This window comes from Protopterus annectens, chromosome 11.part0 (assembly GCF_019279795.1).
Source record: "Protopterus annectens isolate FY-2018-M chromosome 11.part0, PAN1.0, whole genome shotgun sequence".
In the NCBI taxonomy this organism is placed as follows: domain Eukaryota; kingdom Metazoa; phylum Chordata; order Ceratodontiformes; family Protopteridae; genus Protopterus; species Protopterus annectens.
Window position 1 is genome coordinate 78,623,932 of NC_056745.1, and position 20,945 is coordinate 78,644,876.

The 20,945-nt window shown below is 38.7% G+C and overlaps 1 protein-coding gene across 1 annotated transcript in view; it reads left to right on the top strand.

Moving 5' to 3' along the window:
- Positions 1-13,483: 13,483 nt before the first annotated feature.
- Positions 13,484-20,945, top strand: part of SYT10 (synaptotagmin 10) — a 305,614-nt gene continuing 298,152 nt past the window's right edge. The window contains exon 1 of the mRNA XM_044087458.1: positions 13,484-16,941. Within this exon, the coding sequence (XP_043943393.1) occupies positions 16,629-16,941 (313 nt within the window). The 5' untranslated portion in view covers positions 13,484-16,628. The remainder of the gene's footprint in view (positions 16,942-20,945) is intronic.

Genomic DNA, 20,945 nt, shown 5'->3' on the forward strand with positions numbered 1-20,945 from the left:
ACAGATTGCAAAGCTAGAAACAGAAGAATACATGAGCGCTTTGGACAACATATGGCCATTAAGGACATGATGGAAGACATGGAAACCAGCAAAATCACAGGTATGATCTCATACAAATTGAAAGGTTTGTACCTGTTAATTTTTTTTTACAAATAAACTACGATGTTAGATTTAACTGTTTTTTAAATAATTAGAATGAGATATTGAATTTTAGGGCAAATATTATGCATTTATTAATTTATTTATTGTTCAAATTCACCTACAATACAGCCACATTAGTCCGCATAAACCTGGGGTATTTTGCTCTTCAGTTTATGATGCGTTGTGACTGAGGGAAGCAAGGGGTATATATGCAGCACAACAGAACTATTATTTTATCTAAATTATTTATTTTCTATACAGCTGTAGCAAAGTAAGCATGCCTATTCTAACTGTAAAAACAAGCATGCATGTTTCGGTCTTTAGCACAAGCCAGCTATAGGAGTCAAGTCAAATATTGTAGTCAGATGTTGTGGGTTCAAATACCGCAAGTAACAAATATATAGTAAAAACCTTTAAAAATATTACATAATTGAATTTCAATACAAGTGGCTAAATGCCCTGCTGTTAACTTAATCTGTATAACTGGACCAAGCATATGTGCAATATGTGCACATTACAAGGATTACTTTCAGCAATCCTTACTTATAGTTTGTAGTTGTTAAGAAGTTTACTTAAATGTAAAAGCTGAGATAAAATACTTTATTGTTGTCATAATGGCTTGTACCTCACATATGATGGTATTATTTTTATCACTTTTTTTCCTCTCACCCTAACCCTTATCTCTCTTTTTTTGTATGTATCATCAAAACGTTTCCATGTCATCCATCTCTGAAAAATGACAAAATGCTTTACAGCACAGGGAGGTAGGCCAACCCTCATGGGTCAGCCTACCCCCACTCCACTGGCTCTTGCACTGATCCCAGCACATCTGGGACCCAACCTGTCAGTACTGCCTCTGTTGCCCCTGAACTACCTGGGCCCTTCACATCAGGTAGCATTACCCTAGCAGCTTGTGCAGTGGTACCCTCTGGGAGTACTGGTGGAGATGAGGATTTTATCACCCTCCAGAAGATGCCATGGTTGGTGCATAGGGCCATGCACAGCACCATTGTTGCACACCTACAACTGATGAAGAGACTGCTGTCAGTCATAGTCCATAGGAGAAGACATCAAGCACTCCAACAGCCAGTGAAGTAAGAAGACAGTGATGAGAGTCATGTGGGTGAGGACTAGATTTTCACTGCCCCATGTTTGATGGGCATGGGCATCTATTGTCTCCTCCCTAACCTCAATCATGGTGTGCCCAAACCTGTCATGTCCTTCACCATCCTTGTGTCTTGTCTTGTTTGTCCTGTTTGTTGCATCTGTTTTCTCACCTAGCCTATTTATGTGACCCAGAAATACCTACATCCCTTACCCAGCATTCTTCTCTTACTGAAATAAAAAAAGAAAAATGGGTACCTGTCCCACATAAAAATATTGTCCCATACATAGCTCTCCATTTCATACACGTCTTCTTGACAAACTTGAGTCAGTCCAATTGGCTATTCAACATGATCATGTTGTTGTCACCACTCTTTTTTGAGGTGATGGCCCAAATTCAGCTAATAGTCTGTACATATTCTCATGTTACACTATTGAAGAAGTGGACAGTTATGGTTCTTTCCTACCAACTTTCAACCCATTTGTATATTCCTTTCCCTTTGTTCTTCCCCTTGCTTTGCCCCATTTCACTGCTTTCCCATCTATCCCATTTTAATACCTTTGATCTGGTCAAAAAATAGAATCACAAACAACACACATAAGTAAAAAAAACTCAATATAGCCCTCACTTTTTGTCCTCTGTGTTTGCATGGAACTTCACATCATGCACTAATGACGAGAGATGGTGAACAGCTCTTCAATGGTGTGGTTACCTCCATGCAATGCAGCTTAAATATGCTGTGCTGAGGTAACACACAGTGAGTGCAATATAAACAATTATATCATTGCATTATCAGTAGATATTTAAAGGTATTAGATACACCTGGATTTGAACCCTATATCATCTGATCTCCAAACGAAATGTGTTAATGTATTTACATGTGTTGCCACAAAGTCAGCTAAACAGCAGGTGTGTTTCTTACACTTAGTACTCAGAACTCTCATAATTTTAGCAATGGGGCTCATGTTTCCTCACTGCTTAACTATGAGCAAACAGGGATAGCAGTAGAAATGTGTATCTTGCATTTGCAAACATTTTGCCATCGATAGTGCAAACCTGTTTCTCAGCACTTCACTATGGAAAGTGCACAATAGCATGTACTACTTATGTTTACTGTCCATTTAGTCTTCATCCCATAAAAGTACATGTAAAACCACAAACAAAGGGAAGGCACTTTTTAAGAAAAGAACACATATTTACACTGCAGCAATCTGTTACCTCTACCTATGCACTTAATATTTGGTCTCTTAACACTTGTTCATAATTATATCAGCTATACTACAGAAATAAATAACAAATGCTTTCTTATATACCATGCACATCTTTATACTGACAAGAGACATTCAGATTTTCCAATACCTGTAGTAATGTGGACTTCTGTTTGCATATATTTTGCAAAGCTGTATTTTAAGGTATGCCTGCACATTAGAAACACAACAGCAAATGCTACACTTTGCACACCCATTAATATGGTAACATGCATATATTTAACATCTTGACAGTTGTACATGCCTATACATCCATTTCATTTAGGCCTACCAACAACTTCTTTCAAACATCCAGTGATGATATCAGCCATTATAAATTACCCCACAGCCTTATAAATAACAGACTTGTGCCATGGCACTTGCATTAAATACTGAGTTCTCTAGTCTGTGTACTTAGTTAAGTAGGGTTTCTAATCTCATTGCAGTCAACTGGTGTGTGTGTGTGTGTGTGTGTGTGTGTGTGTGTGTGTGTGTGTGTGTGTGTGTGTGTGTGTGTGTGTGTCTGTCTGTCTAGTCAGAAGAGTATAGCTGTGTATCCTGCAGCCATCACTATAATCCCATAGAGTACCAGTATTTTGACTGTTGTACATGCCTACACATACATTTTATCCAGGCCTCCCAAAATCTTCTTTCAAATGTCTAGTGCTGCTGTCATCCACTATAAATTGCCCTGCAGCATCACAAAAGTCAGACTTGTGCTGAGATGACTGCATTAAGTACTGCAGTCTGTGTACTTAGTTAGGTAGAGGTTCTAATCTCACTACAGTCAACTGGTGTGTGCGTCTCTATCTAGCCAGAAGAATGTAAGTGTGTATCTCTTGTCATCAGTGCACTATACCATAGAGTACCAATATTTTGAAATTTGTACATGCCTACACATCCATTTAATGCAGGCCTCACAACATTAACTCTCAAAGATCCACTGGCAATGTCATCCACTATGAATTGCCCTGCAGTATTATAAAAGTCAGGTTTGTTCTTTGGCACTTTCATTAAGTACTGTGCTGCATAAATAGGTAGGTAGGGGTTCTATTCTCACTGTGGTAAATTAGTATGTGTGTGTGTGTTCATTTGATTGACATTCGAGAGAGCATTTTACACCAGCATGTCAGACAGTGCTATTACCATATTTTTCTAACCAGACACTCCTGATGTCATTAGCTATAAAGTGATGTTGGACACTATAAAAGCCAGGGCACTTGGGTTAAATAATGTGTTTTCTAGTCGGAGTACTTAGGTAGGGGCTGTGTTCTCACTGTGGTCAATTGGTATGTCTGTGCATGTGTGTGTGTGTGTGTGTGTGTGTGTGTGTGTGTGTGTGTGTGTGTGTGTGTGTGTGTGTGTGTGTGTGTGTGTGTGTGTGTGTGTGTGTGTGTGTGTGTGTGTGAGTTCACTTGGTTGGCATTAGAGAGAGCATTTTACACCAGCATGTGTGAAACTGCTGTTAACATATTCTTCTCACCAGACACTACTGATGTCATCAGCTAAAAAGTGTTGTCGTACACTGTAAAAGCAGACTTGTGCTGTGGTGCTTATGTTATGTAGTGTGCTACATAAACAGGCAAGTAGGGGTTCTAGTCTCACTATAGTCAACCGTGTGTGTAGTCAAACATCACTATGGTGAAATTTAGAGACTACAGCTATGTCAAACACTACTCCAAACATCTCACTGTGGTATACAACAATGATGTCATCCTGTATAACATGTACTCCGACAATATTCAAGACAAACCTGTGCAGAGGCAGTAACATTAACTACTGCATTTTGTAAAGTTGTTTACCTGCACATATTGTGGCTCTAATCTGACAGCAGGTGACTTGCATATCTATACATACACCTATCACTTTTGAGACAATTGTACACAAGAATGTGACTCCACATCCATGTCCTACACTCCTCCCAACACATTTTCCTCAGCATACAATGATGCTATCATACTCCATAAAGTGCAATGTGACAAGTGTTACTGTCAGACATTTGTGGTGTTGCTACTGTGACATTACATGGCATTCGTATTATACACCTACACAGGTGTAATATTCAAATCAGACCCAGTTTATTGGTGTGTGTGTGTATGGTTGGTAGTATGTTATCGGTATTGTATAATCTTTGGAATCATTCTTCATTGTACTACCCCTTGGAAAACCTTTCACGGAGCCCCATGCTTCCACCATCCTCCCTTTTCCACTGGCCACATGACATCCTTCCTGCAGAGGAGTGGAGGATGTCCTCATGTCAAATATGCATACAAACATCATGAAGCAGAGTCCTTCCATGAGCCTCTGCAAGCCATCTCAAGACCATTGCATGTGTGACTGCTAATTCTGTCATGGTATGGTGCACCTGTCCCATACGGACAGTGACAGGAAGTAATGCAATCAACAATTATACACATATGCACAGTAGGCTGTCTTCCATAATATACATAATAGGGATTTTTACAGGGTATAATAATGACTAGGATTTCATGTGATGTTGGCCATTAGCCTAATATTGTCCTATGACTCTGTAAATGTTTGATATGTCAATGTTGCTGTCATTGACATGTGCTATACTGAGGTGTGGATGTACAGTATGGCTACAACAGGGTCTTACAATTTGTAATGTGAGCTAATGTTTTTTTATGGCCATTGATGTCACTGCAGTACATGCTTCTATAACAGCTATATTAATATGCCTCCTGAGAACTGCTGGCATGGTATGATACACTGTTATGCATATTGGTGGTATATGAGGACGTGTTTTTGTAGAGGAGCAAATCAACCTTCCCCATAGTTCACATTCAACCATCACAGTAACACTTAACAGTGTGGCATTGGTGTGAATGTGTCTACATACCATCATTAAATGTTCTGTGACTTTCAGTATCAATTCATTTTGATTACATGGTCGCATAAGTCTTGTCTCATACACTTGGATGTTATGCTGTGATATACACAACCACTGTATCACATGTTGCGATGCAATTACAACCTTGTGGAATTCATTGTATGTTCAGTTGTGTTGCTACACCCAAGGATTACTGAGGTGGCCAGCAGCACCATTGTGTGACTATTAGGATTTGTGCCAGGAAATGTTATGCATGAGCCACAAACAACTGCTCTATAATGTGTCCTGATAAGACACCAAACCAAACAAGCACAGCTTGCCCATGAAACACGTATAGGCATATATTGTACAAGTGGTGTAAGTATGTGACATTGGTACAGTTGTACATCTGTGTGCATAGCAACAGTGTGTAGAATATAATAAATGACCAATGCTATATGGAGGTCTTGCAACAAATCATTTATTTCAATACATATGAAATGTTAAGTAGAATATACAACTAAACACAGATCTGTGTGCGGCTGCCAGCAGACACACCCAAACAGAGGACATAGACAATCTTCTAGCTGATGGTTTGTCTCAGATGTCACCACCTTGTTGCCACTGGCCATCAGCCAAAGTATGCATGCAAACATTACTCAGTTATTATTGTCAGCAGAGCAGCACATCTATGTGCTCTGTATGGCTAATAAAACAACATAGGTTGCCTATAGAGTAACTTAAAACTTGACCTACCAGACACAGTTGGATCCATATGTCAACACAGCTTCAAAATAGCCTATGTTCCCATAGAAAGGTGTACAGCAACATGAATCCTTCTGACTTGGCAGGACCATCACCCGATGCATGTAGTTATACACCCATCCTGAATCTCCTCATCTGTAAGGTAGGCCAAGGAGTCAACATGAACCTTCTCCAAAAGGACACATGTAATATCCTGACTGTGTACTACACCCACGTTTTATTTATTCAGGCTGTTCTCTGTCTTCAAGAGGGTTACTGAGAGCATGCATGATGACAACACTATCATCCTGTGTAACTTGACATGGCCAAGGCATTTGACACAAATCAATAGTCTGGTATTACAGAGAAACTGTTACAAGTATCCATAAACACCTACGTCTTCAAGTGGGTAGAAAGCTGGAACACATTTGTGACAGAGAAATATGTTGCAGTGTGTAAAGTCACCTCTATCTAGAGTCCAGTGACCATGTCCATACCTTACGGATCTGTGGCATACCCTTTCCAGTCCATTATTTAAGTGTCAGACTTCAAAACTGACTTACACATTCTTTCTCCAACCTTTGGGGAGGACTGCAAATTGTGAACAATCATTAAATCCAAATGTGGTATTAGTGTAATGCATACAGTATCGACACACACACAAAGGATTGATACCACAGCCATTGGGATATGGTAGATGAAGGAATCTCATGGGGGGAATTAGTTCCATTATGGACACAAATACACAAGATAATTATAACACGGACAACACAATTCTATGAGTACACCACGTCATATGCACGCCTGTCAACTAGCCAGGATTGCTTATTATTGATAATATAGGCATAACAGGGTTCCTCTGAGTGTCTCTGGCAGATGTTATACTTTGAGGGAGGTGTGCTTGATTGCCCTCATAGATTGCTGACAAATCATACTAGTTTTACAAGTGTTTTCTTGCAGAAACATCTATGATCACTCACATTCACAGATGTTATGTGGAAGACATGGGATTACTGAAGGTATTATTCTGATATTGTCCCTGATTTTGCATGTTTCTGTCTGCTGTTGTCCATGGGCCTATATGTGTCCCACTTGGTTGAGACCTCTGCTGACAATACATTCATATTCAGGCAACTAATTTTGCACAGCTTCACAATATGAACATAATCCTTCTTGTATATGCCATCCCTGCCATATGTCCTGCCCATTGTTCATGTCAGGATGTTTATATCACAAAGTATCCACTCCACTGATATGTCACCATTTGTGACTGTCACATCATGTACAATAACTGTGCAGTCCATACTGTATCATGTCAGTATGTAATTACTGTTCGTGCTACAAATGTCTTCACTGACATGCCCTCATCTGCTATATATTACCATGTTTCACCTCTCCTCTTCCCTTGTGTTCATTCCTACAATTCATCTGTGTGCCCCTTTTCAATATACATACTTCCCCCTGACTATTTATTTATAATGCAGTCTATGTACCCTTACTGATCATTTACACAACTTTTATTAAGTATGCCTGATACAGGTCTCCACATTGCTCCGCACTGGATACACTTTCATGTAATATGTTATAACTACATACATTGCTTTATTAAAACCCTTGTAGTCATTGTGGCTTTCTATGCAATCCCGCAGACCTAGTTTGACTGTAGGTAAACAGGTATACATGTCTGCAACTGTTTGTGCTGCTTACATGGTTTCCTGGCCAGCAACACTTTTGCTGGCTATGAAATTGTACTTGCTTACATTTTAATGAGGTGCACGGCATGCATATGTAATTGGTGCTGCTGCTCACCCCTCAAACACATAAACTCCATGTAGGCTTTGTGCTAAGCCTACACTGCATTTATTGAAGCCCCAGGAATATCTAGATAACCCCAAACAGCTGTGTCACAACTATTAACACTATATAAACCAGAACTGAGCAAAGAGCATATTAATGACTTTGCACACTGCTGAACCCCAGAAAGTCATTGAATGATTGCCTGTCAGAAATCAGTAGTGCCTGTAATACTAGAACCCCTCCCCTCTCTTTCTCTTATTTTGTCACATTGTGATATATTTGCACTATATATTAGGGTGCACATATGTGTCAGCTGTGCACACTTGGGGTCAAGGGCATAACAAGTGTATTCTCTGCTCCACTGTCATGGAAGATGTTAAGTAATTCATGGACTTTCCTCATTCTTGGTCAAGCGAGGGAGCAGAGATTATTTGCATATCATGTAAATGAAGGGATCTGGTTTGAGATGTCTCCTATTGATGGGAGCATGGTACTGTCATTCTTTTGGGATAGGTACAAGTGTGGTTGCCACAGTTTCCTGTATAGACATTATGCAGTAATGGGAAGTGCCTTTTCATCTGTTTTCATAAACATTAATATCTTGCTGTGTTTCTCTGTTTGCAGCAATGATTTAACTGGCTTACGTAAAGGTGAACAAGCACACAGATGGTATAGATATGCAATTGTACCCAAAGAAGCTTTAACAAATACTTTCCTCACTCTCTCCTCCATTCCTCACCTCCGCCGTATCTGCTGTTTGAATGCTCCACTTTGACATTCACTTTATAAGTAATAAACTCTCATACTTGTAACATGTAAACATGTTTCAGTGCTGCATATTGTATTTATCTTGTTGTAATGATGACATATGTATATTGTTCTGCATGCCATATGTGAATTAAAATTTGTATTAATTTATAAATGTGTAGTATATTGTAATACAATGTCAGTCTTCACCTGTGTATATTTTTGTTCTGTTTTTTTATTTGTGAAGCTTTTATTTACAGCTCTTTGTTGAAAACATAAAATGAAGCAGTCAAAGTTTCCCAGTAAACAAATGGCAATATTTAAGTAAAACATTTCTGCACTACCTGTAATCTTAAGTAAGCAATTTATGAATTAGTGAATCACAGAAAGTAATACATTCTATCATTTTACACACATACTCCACATTTGACCTCATTCAAGTAGACAGCAGTGTATGCAACTATTCACAGGGGTGTCTGGGATTTCAGTGAACTAGGTGTTTTTATGACATGCTGGTGATATCTAGGTGTGTTCCTGGTTTATGAGTATTATAATGTATCTTCTTAACCTGAATGGAAATGAGAATTCTTCAGTCAAATAACTGTAAGCTGACACTGTTAGAGGGTGGGAGAGTGCGAGAGACGGTAGTCTGGAACAGAACTACAACTTTAGAAGGGGTAAAAAAGATTAGACGTCACTTGTGAAACTGGTGTGGGAGTCCATTACATGGGAGTACGGTACTTAATGTGAAAAAATACAAAATTATACTTTTGTAGCTTGGAATGCAAACTGCCACGTGCAGCATCTCCAGCTGAGTGCAGTTTTTTTTTTCTGGTCATCTCTCAGACACCTTATGGGTCACAGAACCTAGAACATATAGAAATGCTTAAAATGCAGTCTTTGACATGGATATGCTGCAGGCTTAGAGATGAATATTATCTTGACATGTTATTTTTATTACTGTATTTGGCAACAGCTGAAAATGTAGCATATATTTTAGTCTATAGCTGCCATCATTTCGAGAGATGTGCACTTTTTAAATGCAAATAAGAGTAACAATATGAGGTTTAAGTATAACATAAAATGTATCTATAAATGTACAACCCTTTTCTCGTACAGGAACCCAGAAATAATACTATATTGTAAAGGAGAGGTTTTTATATTTCACAATAGATTAATAAATTTGAGAAAAAAAAACATAACTGTTAAAGCTGTGGCAGTCACCAGTACTGGACAATAATTAATAAGTACAGCTTTTACCAGCAGAAAAAAAGAAACAGACAGAAAACTATTCTGTTTGTATTTTGAGTATCATACAACCAAAACATTTTGAAAACAAGAAAAAAGAAAGAAAATAAACATACATTTATAAATAACCATCTGGGCTTTTCAAGAAATATTATGTCAAATTCTGGTGGTAGATCTCTATAATGATACAGAGGAACAGCAGTTAAGCTAAGGACAACACAGAAATGAACAAGGTCATTCAAGGTAACTCCTTACCTGTTCATGTAAGTGCTCTGCTTAGCAACCTTTACAAAAGCACTGAAACACCAGCACTTTAACATAACTATGTGCACCTGCTTTATCACTCAGTTAAATATACCATAAATACTAGAAAGTAGTCATTCTACACTAAAAAATAACTCCATCACTATGAAAACAATGTTGTGCTTACTTGTACCTTGGTCTTAACTCATTTCATATATTTATAACTCATTTCATATATTTATATATACTCTGGAATAAACTACATGTCTATATCAAACAAAGCTCCTCAGTAACACTCTTCAAGAAAAATATTGATGATTGGATGGGAAATAGGAAATTCACTCCGGGGATCACCTCTGTGGCTCTGCTCGACAGTGGCACAGGAAAATAATTTTCTTGGGTGGCAAAAGCCAGGGTACCTTTTTGGCTGGGCTTGTATAGGCCCCAGGGTCGATAGCCTAGTACCTACCTATAACTACTAGGTTAGTTGCCCTCATAGGCTATTTTAATCCTAACCAATTTCTTCTTGGTGAGACTCAACCCTTGTACCTCTTATTTGTGAGGCAAACACCTTAACCATTATACCAACCCCTATCCCTGCATATTTCTTTAGTAATAGTATGAATCTTGCTAGATATATTCTGCTAGTAGACAAAATGCTATTATAAGTACAAACCAATTCAAATGAATATTTTTAAATAACATACTGTTATTTCAACTGACTATATTGAACGCAATTCTTGCATGCTACCCTGTAAACACACCTAGGAAGTTATATCTCGCTGGCACTCATAACTCAGACTTTCTGTCCAAATTCAATACAATGTTATTTACCTTGTTTTTGGTACCAACTATGTAACAAGATCATAACTCAAAATGCATTCTACTGGCCCAGTCACCCTACCTATATAAATAAAGTTACATAAAAGTGGGAGAAACGTAGAAATGAATCAAGATGACAGGATAAATGAGGCGAGGAGAAGAAAAAAAAAAGATAAAGATGAAAATTTTTGGGACAGAGATAGAGGGGAAAGAAAGACACATAAAAAGACAGTGACAAGGGGCTGTTGCGTCAGATACCTTAAGTCATTACTATTTTCACAAACTGACTTGCTTAGAGCTGATGTATTCCATGAGACTACAAGAAAGGTAGGCAATGGTAAAGGAAGAATATATGAGCACACCTCTTAACTGTCCATTTTTGTTCAGAATGTCTGGATTTTTGCCTTATATTTTTGGTCTCTTCTCATAAAATTTGTGATTTTTTTGCAAATCACTGAGGACTGAACTCACCAAATAATGACTTACATTTGAGTTTCAGACTTCATATCCTTCAGAAAAATGCAAACTAACACAAATCCTGTTATTCTTGCAACTTTGTTAAGTTTGTAAGAGCAATGTTTAAAATCTATCCCTATTTTTGGACTTTTGTCCCTGCATTATTTCTTGCACTAAGAGTTTGAGACATAAGTACAGCAGTACATGTGAAATAAATACAGCAGAAGACAAGTTTACAAGATGTCCATGACTGCTGTTAAATGTGGGCACATCTGAAAAGTTCAGCAATGCTTGTGACATTAATAAAGTAACTATGCACCAGTGAAAATAAAATTAAAATTTGAGATTTATTACAATGTGAGGATCCTCCAGTAGGTTATAAGATGAGCAGTATAAATTGATCTGATGGTCCTTATCAGCTATGAAAATAAAGTACTAGGTACTGGTAAATCAAAAAAAGGCATGTTATTCACCATGAGTGATCATAATGGTCCAATGTAGCCACTCTGGTGGAATAGAATGATAAAACCATGACTGCAACCCAAGTGACCTGGGTTCAGTTAGCAGCTTGTGTGACTGACCACGTGGCAAGGAGGGATGGGCACTGGCATTCTGGAGGACAGAGCGGTGATGTCGGCATCTCCTGTGATGATTCCTGCTGGAGGCCAAGATGTTATATGGTAGGTGATGTGGTTCAATGAATATGTAGAGGGTGGACATGGCTGAGCTGCTGCAGAGCCAGGGTGATATGCCACAGCATCATCATTGCATGCCCATCCCTTAGATGTTACCACTGGCACAAAGAAGGAGGGGAGCACAGATTGGTCATATGAAAAATCCCCAGCCGATGGAATGACATCACCAACCTCCCAAGATGCCCTTAACATTTATGCTTGCCCTGGTAAAAATCAGTAATAGGGAGTGAATTGGAGCGACCAATAGACCCAGAGATGGATGTGGGCACTGGGATGACTATGCACTTGAGGAAAGAACCCCCTCCCCCAAGAAAAAAAATAGTTCTGATGTACTGAATCACAGCCAGCAGTTCCAAAAGAGGGTTCCAAATAAAGCACTTATGAATAATTAATCAGGGTTTTAGCATACCATGCTATGCTCCATTTAGCCTCCCCCCACTTAGAACTCTTTCCCACAAAGCAATTTGAAACTTTAATAATGGCAGGTTGAGAGTGATAGGTACTAATCAGCAAATGTTTCATCCTTACAAAATATTTACTGTAAGATTAAACAATAAGACTGACTTTACAACTTTCTTGTAGCTGGATGCAGCACTAAATTCAATATACAGCCTGTTCTCTGACTTAGTCATCCCGGTGATTAGGTGATGTTAGATATAAAAGCTTGCATTGACTAACAAGTTGTTGAGATTTATCAACTGCTAAAGGTTTTAAATGCAAGCTTTTGAAAATCTAGCCCTATATTGTTGTCATGCATTCTCAGTGGAATCGTTAAAAGTGGAAAGAAAATTAAGCAAAGCACTGCAATGATAGTAGCTACATCTATAATACAGGTTCAGCTTGCATTTTAAAGAACGTGGCTATCTGATAAACTTGTAAAGTACTGACAACTTTGACTTAAGTATAAGTGACCTAGCAGGGGTTAAAATATACTTTATAAGATTTCTTCTTCTGAAGATGTCTAGGGATATATTCGGACTCAGCCAGCTGCAAATGTACCTTAATAACATCATGCCTTTTACTTTGGGAAACAAACAACAGTATGTACTATAAAGAAAAAGAGTAATAGGTAATGTGTACATGAGATATAATGAATTATAAGTATGAGAGATTGATTTTATTGTTATTTAATACATATGTCAGTGACAATGCAAATAATGATGTAGTCGTTCATTCATACGCATGTCATGCCGATCAAACATTGCATTGTTATGGTGTGCAACCTGTGAATATAGTCATGTTTTTGTAGTAGCAGAATGTGAACTTTGTAGTATAAAACTGTTTCTTCCATGTTGACAAAGTATCACTGCATGCTGATATGACAAATGCAGTACACAATTTCTTCACTGCCAAAATATATATATATATATATATATATATATATATATATATATATATATATACATTCTTCTCTAAACAGGAAATGGGATTCATCAGAGAATACATAGTTATTATCAGTTGTATAAACAGTAGTTACAGTATTCTGTGTAACATATGTAACCTGGGGGTTAATTATGTGTTTTGGGGAGTCGAATGGAAACAGCTACCTCCCTTGTGATATAGAATTGTACAAAAATAGACTGCTATACTACCAACGACAATTTAGCTACAGAGCCATATAGTTGAGATTAACTTTCAGAACATATGCCAGACTTTTTTCACTGATTCAAGGTTTTGTAAACATATGCCCCAGTCAATGGCACTTTAAAAAAAATGTGGGGGGTACTATTCCATAAGTGGTTGCAGGCCTGAAATAGCCATGAAACCCCTTATCAATACTCAGTGGCATATTTTAAACTTCACAGACACTTTTTTTGTCATTGTGCCATCTGTTAGTATACTGGTGCCTTATAATTAAACAACAGAAAGTGAAAAGTTTTCCCAAATGTTAGGCTACTAGTCCTGCATGTGGCACATATCATTGATCTCATCACATGCTATGTTATAAAATTACAGAGAGACCAGCACTTCCTTAGTCTGGCGATCAGTCAAGCTATCCAGTATACGACTGCCGTGCAGCATTGCATCCTTGAAGAAACTTGTACAATAATGAGACCTCACTACACCCTGTCAGAAGTGCTCATTTGTGTGATTATTATTATGTGCCATTAAACCTCACACAGATGCTTCCTGCTGCTGAGCAGTTAGACTGTGTGACTGTGCGAATGTTTTATCGCTACCTCTCTCTGGCATATAAATACATACAGTAATTCATAAAAAACATTCCCTAGTCCAGCATTCTCAACCTGGAGTCTACCATCTCCTTGATTACTTAAATGCTGCAGTCAGTTTGCATCCTTCCCTTTCCTGTAAATTGAATGTTTGCTCATTGTCTGCAAATCAGGAAGACACACAGACGTGAATGCTTTAGTTTGCCTTTGTAAACTGCGATCTGCTGTATGCCAGCCTGAAAGAGTCCCTTATGAGATTAAGCATTACAATATTTTCTCAAACTGAAAACAATGTTTATAATTATCCTTTTCTGAAAGAACCTTTTTAAATTGTTGTTAAAGTACTTGAGTGGAGACAAAGGCTCCATTTTCATCTTACTCACAGATCTCTTCTTTTTTTAATTCTATAATATGGTGTAGCATAACAGATTATAATCTCTTATTTTTTTAATTCTGTTAGATGGCATGGCATAATAGATTATAGTACAGAATTAAAAATATTTAGATGATGAATCTCGGACATCATATGTAAAAAGAAAAACAGCAGCATGACAAAACTGAAATAGGTTTACAAGAAGCAACACCTTTAGTAGATTTCCAACATACACTCTACTAAACAGTTACAATACAGTATCCTGGAAGTTAGGATAATATCACATACCTGAAGCATGGATTTCGCCAAATTATGTTACCATTTAGCAATAAATCTGGTCATCTCAGTTCATCATCATACTTGCATAGGTCAGATTTTTAATCCTACCTGGAAACTCAGCTCTGAAGATAACCATATGGTGTCACACTTCTTTACATTACAGACTAAACTGATAAAATAACCACCATGCAGGACTAATATGCATTTCTTTTAAAGAAAAATAAGCCCAGAGGCATTACTGCATGTCAATATGCAGCTACCGTCAGATGCCTGCCTGCATAACATTCCACTGATAGCAATTATTGTTTTATGAAGGAAAAATGTGAATTAGGGTGTAATATTTATTTAATCTCTAATTTTATAATGATGGAAAGGTTGAGTGTTGGAGCAACATTTCAAAGATTTTCTGCCAAGTTTTGCATATGGCATTTTTTTTTCTTTTTTTGCAGTGCATGTGAAAAGATGTCATGAGTGATCTGTATGCAACTAACTAAATTATTTAATGGAAAGAAGTAATATGGTTACAGCACAGCAGAAACAATTACTGTTAAGTCATATATTTTCTTCAGTAATTACTTGAAGAGGTAAAGAAATTTTAAAACTGTCTTTTGTCCTGAAATGACCAGAAAAGTTAAATATTTTCTGACTTCATTTACATGAAGACAGCAGTTAAAAATCTGTTAGCAATAAAAAAATATATATAATTTCCAGTTCATGTCCTGCTCTGTCCAGTGGAAAGTTTGAAAGCAATTCCAGAAACTGCTGAATATGTTGAATTCATTCTTTACAGGGGAAAACCATGTTGTTAACTGGTTTGCTTGCATATAAAGCTGCAGTCAACATTCCTAAGTCAAAATTATACATAGTGCCTGTGACAGAGGCAAAATGATAAAAGAAAGCAGAAAAGATTATTTTAACAAGGTTATTAAAGATTGTTTAACTAAACAGTATATGTGCTTGTGGCATATACAGTAATGGTGACATTGTACATAAAAGGTGACACATGGCTGTTAGAAGATTGTTTAGCTAAAGAGCATATATGTTTGTGTTACAGAATATTGTTTAGCTAAAGAGCATACATGTTTGTGGTATATTCAATAATAGAGATATACTACATACAAAATTACCACCTGTCACATACAATGTCATTGTTTAACTACTAACATATTCTTCAGACCACAGCAAAAAAATAGGTTTAATAGCGTTGATCTTCCCCGGGTAAAATGCATATGTCCTTTTAGTTAGGATAGGACACCACCGCTAATAGTGACAATGTGCAACAGGCATTTCCAGAATCCTAAATTTTATATACCGCCACACAGATCCAATAAATAGTTCATGCAGGACTACGTGGTCAAGTATGCGGCAGTCCAGTAATGCCTATCCTTCAGGAGCACTTACACTTTGCATATGCCCATCAAGTATGCCAGTGTGGACACTACAGCAAATGGGGGCTCATTGTTCACATATACCTTAAAGTACTCAACTTGTCACGAATCACCCTTCTCAAGCATATATACACGGGAATGAGTCACACCCAGATGTTACTTATGCCCAGCCCCACAGCAGTGGCACCTGTATCCCGCCCAAAGCCGTGCGGTGCTCCCATTGGTCAGCTGGGCACAGGAGCCTGGGAAGCACCAAAGGCGTCTTGTGTTGAAAAGGCGTTACTAAGTGTGCAGCGCGCTCGGAGAACTAATTCAGTCTTACTGTGCCAACCCACCAAATGAATGGGTGTCTTCAGTCGTTCTGGCGGTGGCAGCAGCAGTGGCAGCGTGACTGCTCCAACAAATGCTGACTTTGTGACAGAGGCTCAAGTCATTTTGAACAAAGCCTTCAGGAAACTATGGCTTAGGAGAAGCACAACAGGCAGAGAGGCTGAGACGGAGCAAGAGATGAGTTTCCACAAAGAGGATGGGGTCACCCTGTGCCAGAAGGCGCTACAGATTGTTAATGACCTCTGCCTGGGAGGGCAGGTGGATTGGGAAAAATGTTCCGGCATATTTCCTTTGGACAGGACCAAGACAGGTAGAACCAACGCAGGTAAACTTCAAGTCGAAACATCAGTTTTAATGCCTTACTTATAATGTTTGATCCCGACAGTAAGACAGTGGCTTTTCTGGATGAATATGTAACGTTATGTGTAACGATAGATCCTGGAGAATACAAACAACAACACTATCCCAAGAGTAGTGAGTTATCCAGTGACAGCAAAGTACACTGCTTGCGAGGTTTGCAGCTGGCAAAGGAAGACCCACAGCAGGTGATATCCGTAATGTGCGATTGGAGCCGAGTGCAGTCTTGCTGAGCTCTGTACAGGAGTTCAACAGGCATGCATGTGTCTAGAGTAGATAGAAACAATTTAACCATTAACCAAGAAAGTTACTACTTCCAATAAACGCATTCAGAATACCCACCAGTAGCTGTCAGGCATTGAAGTAATCCGCAGGGCAGCCAGTTGGCAGTATACTGGGGTGAGTCTCAGCAAGTAATGACCCTTAGTCCTGGAATAGAATGCACTGGGACTAGCGACCAGTGCATAGCACATACCATCCCACTTCCAGCGACAGTAGCCCAGAAGTAGAGTTCTGCAATGTAGCTGAGGGAGACGCTGGTCAGGTCCTTGCCGGTGTGCTGGCTGGTTGGCGACTGCACCAAAGCAGAGTGCGCGTGAGCTTCGCCAGGCAGACTGCTGCGGGAGCGGGCTAGCTGAACTACTTAGCGCGCGCTGCAGGGCTTGTGTGGGCGTTGGAGGAGAGTTCAGCTTCTGCCTCGCTTCCCCTCCCACTGCTTCCCCTGCAACGGGACAGGCAAAGGCAACATTAGCGAGTTTACCCTGATTTTCGAGAAGGGCCACCAAAGTAAACGGAGCATACTTTGTTGTTTATGATTGCAGTCATTATGCCCTTACACCGCTGGAGCCAAAAATCTAGTCCAGATGATCTTAGGTTTCCTTGGGGTTGTGAAAATGCATAGGATTACGGTTCCTTACACATGCATTTAAAAGTAACGGGATAGTAGTTTAAAAAGTTAACAGATTAGAGTGGAAAATGTGTTTCGCACTATGGCTACCCCCCCCCATGAAAGAGAAAGGGACATGTTAGGCATTGACTCCGAAGTATTAATAAAGCTCATATAACACACATTTTTTCTAATATTTCTTTTCACTTTGACAACCTGACAGAAGAAATGTGAAATTATCTTTTGCTTTATTGACTATTCACCTCTGCATGAACTGGTTGTGTGGGCACATGAAGGGGAGACCGTTTCATGAGATACGTCCCGACCAGAACAGGGACTTAGGCTGTAGAATCCTCTTTTTAACCATTAGGACCAAACGTAGGTCAGCATGAAGCAGTCCTGTGTATTAGAACAGGTAAATGCTTTTCTTGCAGGTGCAGTACAGCCCCACCTTACTATTTCAACAGGTTGCAATGGTCACCCTTGTATTTTGTACTAAACCTGTGCATTCAAGGTAACTTTTCATTTAAGCGTTCTAACTGTTCTTTTCGTTTCACAGCTATTAGGACAAAGCTGTTAGAACAACTTACCAATAGCCATGTGCACTTTCCTTAACTGAAGTTGTTGTTTTATTGTGATTATGTTTCGGAGTTCGGACTGAGGTTTCAGAAACCTGTGGTTGAACTCAATAAATTGGGTCATAAATGGCTCGACCAAAAGGGTCACCCCCACCCCCTTTCTGCATAAGACCTAATTCATTCCTTGTCCCCAGGAGAGTCTCCTGCAGTGCTAAATCAGTCTGCTCTGGGCTTGTAGGACTTCCCCTGCAGCTGGATTAGAACCTTTGCATTTATTTATGCAGCTAACAAACCAACGTTCCTCCAGTCTAGGCTACCGGTGGCATCTCTGCTTTAAGAGCACTGTCAACCATACCTCTAAACTGTCCAGATTTTCGCAAACTGTCCAGATGTTTAACTCATATTTTTGATAAGTTCCTCTTAACATTTGCGGTTTTCTGTAAAATCGGTGGATTGATATCACTAAATAATGCGTACATTTGAGTTTCCGTCTCACACTTCATATCGTTCAGAAAAATACAAGCTAACACACATTCTGCTATTTTACCAACTTCGTAAGTTTGTAAGAGCAATATTTAAAATCTGCCCCTATTTTTTTTTTGGTCTTTGCCCCCTATTATTTAAGTCTTTCTCCAATTTTCTTGTTCTAAGAGGGTGACAGGTATGCTGTCAACTGTACATATATGCTGTAAAACATGCACATGTCCTTTATTTTCTGCTAGTGCCTAACACTGTGCTAATAGTGTCATAAAATACCTGTGTTGTGAGAATCTGGCTGTCTTATCCATCCTGACATACCTGTTTAAGCTTCATTTGTTGCCTTTGATCAGTTAGGAATTGTATGTCATCAGGGTCACCCAGTGTTAAGATCTCTGCCTCACAGATCTAAGGTTTGAGTCTGACTTCTAGTTAATGGTGTAAAGCTTTGTATGCTCTCCAGGTGTCTGCATTAGTTTTCTCTAGGCAGTATGATTTTCTGTCATTCCCCCAAAAGTGTGCATTGATTGTCTTGTCCTAAAAGAGCCAATGCTTGCAAAGTTAACAAAATAACAACAAAAATACGTGAACGTTTTCAGTATTGCATTTTTATTTTTCCTCCATGGATAGACCTTTCCCTAAACATGAAAGGTTACAATAGTACAGTAAGTGTGGCAGTGGATGGAAAAATGATATTTTGAGCTGTTAGGTTTTGTAAACACATTAAACTATGCAGCACATCTTTACTCTGAGCTCCATGATGAAAAGATTGCTTCATTTCAGTTCATTCTAAGTAGGCAGACAGAAAAATGTGCTACAGGTAGGTAACTTCAAAATGTTAAGTTTGCACTCTCACACTATTGTTCAAGAGAGCATGTGGCCTAGAGCTGGTAATGATAGTGTTAAAGAGTTGTCTGAACAGATTAATTCTAAAGACTGCCATAAATCATAAAAAAGTACTATGCGTGTGATATGTAATTTTTACATGTTGCAAATGGTGTGCTTTTAATTAGTAGATGGCTATCCAGTTATCACATTTTGTTTGCATCTTGATTAAAAGTAATCATAAAATAAAATCGCTGATCTTAATAGTGCTACTACAAACAGCAGGATGTCAAGTGTGGAAGAACAGCAGTCATAATCAGAATACTCACACACACACACACACACACACACACACACACACACACACACACACACTGTGACAGTGACGTCAGAGCTCTCACTTAACCAACTGGTAGACCTTCCCCTGTATATGTTCTCATAGACTCCTGTGTAGTGATCTAAGTCTAGCATTTTGAGGCGTAAAAGACCCAACCATCCTCATTCTCCAACTACTTGGCAGACTAAATGTTTCTTCAAATACCCGGTTAAATTACCTAAATCTTCATTGACAGATAAATAAGACACATTAACATAGTAGATTCATATCTCACTGTGTCCTCCACATCTGGAAAAAAAGCTTCCACTGCATGTTAAGCAGAGTAGGCAGCATTTCCACCTTGAAGTTAAACATAGAACAAATACACAGACAGCATCAGTTCTCCACAGTCAGTCTTGTGTTGCCCCCCTTGAGGTGGGAGGGAACTTGTGAATATAATTTATTAGCTTGTAATGGCCTGTCACCTGATTGTCTAATAATGATCTATGAACCTATTGCTCCAAGTCTCACATAAGCAAATGGAAATATCAACTTTGACGACACATAATGACCCTGTAACCAGCCTGTTCTACTCATTTCCTTACCTGTTGGATACGTTGCAGATGTTAAACAGCAGGCTAGTTCTGTTCAGTCCTCATAAGATTTGACACATCTGATTGTTTCTTTATTTCTTGTATGTATAGCTGGTTGGGTACGCTGATCATAAATGGCCATTTTCAGTGGAGAAGTCGGTTGAAGGAGCGAGAGAAACAGAGTTGACAGTGACATGGGTGACAAATACTGAGTGTTTACATAATTCCTAAATAACCTTGTGCTTAGGTTTCCTAGCTAGAGATGATCCAAAATGTTGTTCTACCAGCAGATGTGCT